The 5,878-nt window shown below is 37.2% G+C and overlaps 1 protein-coding gene across 1 annotated transcript in view; it reads left to right on the top strand.

Moving 5' to 3' along the window:
- The window catches only part of TMEM131 (transmembrane protein 131), a gene marked incomplete in the record, with an annotated part of 89,414 nt that overhangs the window by 16,085 nt on the left and 67,451 nt on the right, over positions 1–5,878 (top strand). The window contains 1 exon segment of the mRNA XM_072412979.1: positions 376–437. Coding sequence (XP_072269080.1) covers positions 376–437 — 62 coding nt within the window.

The raw sequence follows: 5,878 nt of genomic DNA, 5'->3' as shown, positions 1-5,878 counted from the left end.
GGTTGGGCTCATCCATTGCAACATTAAAATCACCAAGGATAAGGGTGGGCAGGTCATGGGAAAGAATGTGTGGGAGCCAGGATGCAAAGTTATTCACACCTTTGTCATATTTGAGTAAAACACTGTAAATTAAAAAAAAAAGTGTTTACATTAAACTGGTCATATGTATACCAGAAATCTTTGAAGAGACTGCAATGTTCTCCCTAGAATTTTTTTAGGCTGGGTTGGGAAGAAGCTGTATAAAACAGCCAGGTGGTCTGCCCGATTAAAAGGGGCTGGGGAGAACACTTGACTATAGCTTTCCTTAAATTTAATTTTATTTTCCTCTGCACTCTAAGCAATAAAATGTTTACGTATTCTGTTTTTCATTTTCAGCTTTCATCCAGTCTGACAATGGTATTGAAGTGCTGCGGTTTGATGAAGGAGGCCTTTTAGAGGTAATTCCCAACAAGATATTTGTTTAAAAAAATAAGGCTGATTTTTAGATTATTCACAATGACACATTCTAGCATGATGCACTTTCAGTGAGATTACAGTACAATATTTATTACAAACATCCATCAGAAATCACTGAGTTTGGAGGGAGAACCGAGGGGCTCATTTACATAAGAAACCATCTGCCTGGCTCTGTGTCTTTTTACTATTACTAAATGTACATAAATACAAACACAATAGAACTACTCCTCGCTATTGTTTACGAGAGGCCTGTTTATTAGAAAACTATAGTATATTTGTAGGCAGTCGCAAAGCCCAATAGAATATTGCCTAAGCAACATAAGCATTTATAAGTTCTTAGTAATGCTAACAATAATCAGTAGTGATTAGTTATTTTGACAGACTGAATTAATGGATTCTAAGCAAGTAGCATAAAGTAATGATTAGTTGTCCAGGGTTGGAGTACTGTGTAATTATGCAAGATTGTGATTCACTGTTCATCTGATATACTTGGTAATACTTTTTTTAGTTTTGGAAGTTCTGCTAAGCTATTTAATATCTTCCATATACCTCTAGCCATAGAAATTGATGCTATCTCGAGATTCCAAAAACATGTTAAAGTGGACCTTAGTGGTATCAAAAATGGGTCATGGACACTTGCATACACACTTAAACCCTTTCACAACATTGTCAGGATGTAAACGAGCTAGTGCAGCTGCAGAGATTTAGTTACATGCTGTAAAGCTAGCATAGGGATCATGCCACAAGTAAAAGCACTTGATTGGGAAAGACATTGAACATTATCCTAGGTTTGCTGGTACTAATTTGTGGACAATTTCACTTTAGGTGAAGTTGGGCGTTAATCCTCTTACCCTACACTTATTTGCGATATATTTGGCCATAATTTGTTCCAAAATATTGGTCAACTGGTAGAGTAGATTTTTTAATAATGCTGGCACTCTCCACCTATTATTCATGAGATGTAATTTCTTGTCATGCCAACTCCTGAAAATCAACATGTTCTGTTATGAATCACACGTGCTTAATATGGTGTGGTGTATGTACTTAATAGCATGTTTATGTATAGAACATTGGTACTGTTCAAAGCTACTAATCTATACATTGACACATCGTCCTCTAATATTAAATGAACTATATTTAACGGTTACGGTACATAAACATGTTTTACTAAAATAGATGTTTTTTGGCTTAATAATCTTTTTGTTCGACATCTTAGACAGTTAAGGATTTAAATTGTTCACGGAACATAGACCTTAGGTTATCTGAATTGTCTGTTGAGTTTCAATATTTAATATTGACATTCGCTGTCGGACTTCCCTCTTGGGTTCAAAGAATGATGGATTGTTGATTAATTGGACATGCTGTCATTTTGTTTTTTATTATCCCCACTTTGGAGTAAATGGTAATTAAGTATAAAGCTTAAATCCCTTTTTTATTTTGAATAACATTTTGGATGGTTGGAATAGCACTGCGTTTTTGCTGGACAGACATTGTCCCACAGGGCTGCACAGTAGGTATCTGTGGAACAAAGAGGGTAAAGTATTTGACCAATAGAGTTGATCATTGAGATGCAGAAAAATTCAGCTTTTATGCAGATCACAAGCAAATGTTTCTGTAATTGCGCGGACTTGAATCAGACAGTTTTCTTTTAGAGTTTGGATCGGTTAGTCAGTTGAGATTTCTTGTAACCTATTGACCATCTCTATCGTCCAGCATTTGAGCAAACCAAAAAGATACTGTTTTCTGTTGAAATCTGTAAGCCTCTTCTGACATCTCTTCTTGTTGACTGTATACTGTGGAGACATTCTTCAAATCACTAACTTGAAACAAGTATCAGAAAATGGTTCTGTTTTAGTCTAGAAGGTTACTGTATAGTAAATATTACAGCCACATAGAGGTAAGTTAGCAGCTGCATGGTTTGATTCTACTTGTGAGTAGCTTTTGTTTGTAGGGAGTGAGCAAGTCTGCAAAAACTCAGAGAGGTTCAGCATTTTTAGATTGAGACTGGCAACTTCAGTGTTTCCCGCATGAATAAAAAAAATAGTTTCTGTATAGAAATAGATTTGGAACTGCTTGATCTGCATGCATCTAGTTGTTGTATGCTGGACAAAGAACCTCCCATCCCATATCAGATGGGAGGTTAATACTTAACCTGGCAGTTATATGTATGAATAAATTATATACAATATAGTCTGTCATTACTATTATTCCACCATAACATTGTTTTATTGTTACTTGTTGATCTTGCCAATAGATTTTTTTAATTTTTCACTTCTTTATAAATACACTTTAACTTTGCTCTTCTAAAAAAAAAAAAAAAATTGCATTGCCCCTGAAAATGGCATTCCCAACCCCCATATACCTAACTTACTTACGCTGACAACAGCGTCTGACACAATTAACAATGTGGCATGTGTTCTGTACCTGTGATGGTGCCTGGGTCTATTGCCCAGTTGTTGCTGGGCAGGAAGACGCCATTAATTTATGTCACTAAAACAGCCGAACTCTGTAAAGGTAGCGTAAAAAATGCACTGACACTATGCAGGAACTTTAGCTTTTCTTGGTATTTTGAACAGTTTGACATGCTTCATTTTTGCTTACTCTAAGCTTCTCTTAGTGTGCATTAGAAACTAAAGCAAGTCAAATAGAGTCTGACTCTTTACCTGGCTGTGGTTAAACCAGCATTCTAAATCCCTTTCTTCCCCAGCCTCGCTGTCCTTAATATTACCCCTTTTTTGTTTCGGATTTCTAATGTCAGTCGTTGAGGCTCAGTATCCCATGTGGCCCCTACCACAGCTTCTTGTATTGAGTAAGCAATATACGGCACCCTGCCCCCCTCCCATTGGCTATATTCATGCATTGCAAAGAGAAGCACAGAAACCTGATATATCTAATCTAAAAGAAGGATATTCATGAAAAATGGTTTAACCTAGTAGCATGTTGACGAGAGTAGATAGTAAGAACCCAAGGAACTGAGGAAACCAAAATTTAGGCAGAATAAACTTAAAAAAATGTTTCTGGAATTTCTTAGTGTTAGAGTTGGGTTTAAATGTAGCTCAATATAAAACTACATGTCTGTAGGGTGACGAGGCTGCTGTGTAATATGATCATTGTCTGATCTTACCGACCCTTATTGGCTGTTAAGGCAAAAGCAATTTGTGGAAAACTGTAGTCTAAAAAAGGGTCTGAAAGTAATACCTATTCCAGCTTAGACTGCTGTGGTTTGGCTATGGGCAGAAAGAGCCTTGTGCTTAAAGCCAAGAGTTGTTTTCAGGGACTGTGCTAGTTTAGAAATGTGCAACTTCCCTTTATACCCAATGTATTATGGTTTGCCATGGTATGTATGTGACAAGTGAAATTTCCAGGAATGCATTTTTTCCAACCTTTTTCTAAATAACAAGTGCTATACCTGATGGTAGATTCACCTTTTACTTATTTGGCCTTCCTCAGCCCTACAACCTCTGGACTGTTTGCTGTGAGCTGTGGGATGCACTATTTCTTCTCTACTTCCCATCTCAGAAGTCTTAAAGCTGAACTCTAGTCCTAATACCACCATACCTTCATTCACCCTTCCACACTAAATGACTGCACTTACTTAAAAGAAAAAAAAGTTTAGTATATATTATGGTAATTGCATCATTAATGAATGCAAAAAGTACATACTTGCCTGATGCCTGTGGGTGGGCGTAGTTCAATCATTCAGAATTAAAATGCAAACTACCCTATGTAACTCCCACACCTCATGTAGATACTAGCTTGCATTAAATGGTATGCAAGACAAAAAAATCAAAAGATGGGATGACGACACAGATAAGATGGGCTAGCTGATGTCCCAGTGTTTCTTGACTTTTTAACAACTCCTTCTATATATACTATATCCGCAGCTCACAGTACATTAATGTGATGGCCTCTTGCATGGCTAACCATTGAGAAGAATGCTGCCTTAACAGCCAAAAAGGTTATTGGGGGTCACTTAAACTGACCTGATAGGCAGAGTTTGCACATTGTTCAAGGAAACCCCTAGAAACCTCTGAAATAACTCTCCGATTGGGAAACACTGTGATAACCCACCATCCTGGGAATGGGGAACAAATAGGTGTTACAATGCCTTGTAATGCTTGTACTGCTTATTCTGCAGTGGAGTGATCTCCAGCCCAACAAGGGCCTAGCACATTCCCCCTTTCCATTAGGCAACAGTCTGAGTCTCCCATTTCAGACTTTGAAAAGTAGCTTACCGGTAAAGACTTCAACTTAATGTGTTAGTTTCTTACCATAGTACAGGGAACCAGAAATAATATTTATTCTTAAGCGCCCTCGCTGTGTTTTGGGGCTGTGGCCAGAAAGCGTGTTCACGTATGGTAGTCTTAACATAAGGTGTGCAGATTATGGCTGAGGCACCTAAAATGTTTTTTTTTTAGCAGGCTTAACTAAACCTCTACCAAAATATCTTAAGTACATAATTACTGATATAAGTTTGGCAGCTTGCATTACCATAGCCAAATTTTGGATACGATAAATTATTGTGCACCAATCGTTAACAATACATGGGATCTAATTGGTTGAACTAGATCTGGAAGTTTATGGGTTTTTCCTATTATTTCTCTTAGTTCCTTTATGTGCTATTCTTTATAGTTTTAATTCATTATTGGTATTTAGGCAGCTAGTTTGCAACATATTGTTGCTGGATATCTCACAAATATAATGCTTTCGGTATATATATTGTACACTGTTGAGTTGAAAAGCTCTTATTATCTTCTCTTTATTACGGTTTGTTTTGTTCAGGGTTATTATATAAGTTGGTTCCAGCTATTGAAATATACAAAACGGGGTCATGCAGGCAGCTCAAGACTATCTTTCCCTTGAAATTCTTAGTCATTCTTTGTGAGGTCATAAGATACAAATATTTTTGGCTATGTCTCCTTTTATTCAGAAAAGAAGGGGTTTGAATCCTTTGTCTTGGATCTGACATTGTAGACATCATAGCCAGTGTTCTCCCCAGAAATTTTTTTTAGACAGGTGGTAACAAAGAGGTGTGTGGCAAAACACGGCAAATTTAGTGCTCCCAGTTGTTTATGCCATGGGTAATCAGTACCTCTTATTGTTTGTGTTCTACCTTCTCCCAATGATGTGTTACAACTTTGTAATGCCTGCCCTGTTAGTATATCTAATTTTTCTATTGTATGTATTTTGCCACAACTGTCCTATGCCGTGTATTGTGACCCAACTTCCTAGTGTTCCAAGTTTTACGAGTGTAATCCTTTGTAGTAGTGTAATTGTATAATGAATGTGATGTAACAAGTTAGGCTTAGTTCATATTAGCAGCAAAAAACATTTACCCCTTCTGAGTGACTTCTGGCAACTGCTAGGCATCTAGGATTGGCAACAGGCAGTAAGTGCTAGGCACCTAGGGTTGGTAACAGGC

This window comes from Pyxicephalus adspersus, chromosome 1 (genome assembly GCF_032062135.1).
Source record: "Pyxicephalus adspersus chromosome 1, UCB_Pads_2.0, whole genome shotgun sequence".
NCBI classification, from domain to species: Eukaryota; Metazoa; Chordata; class Amphibia; order Anura; family Pyxicephalidae; genus Pyxicephalus; species Pyxicephalus adspersus.
The sequence above is the reverse complement of the archived record's forward strand: the minus strand, read 5'-3'. Positions and strand labels throughout refer to the sequence as shown.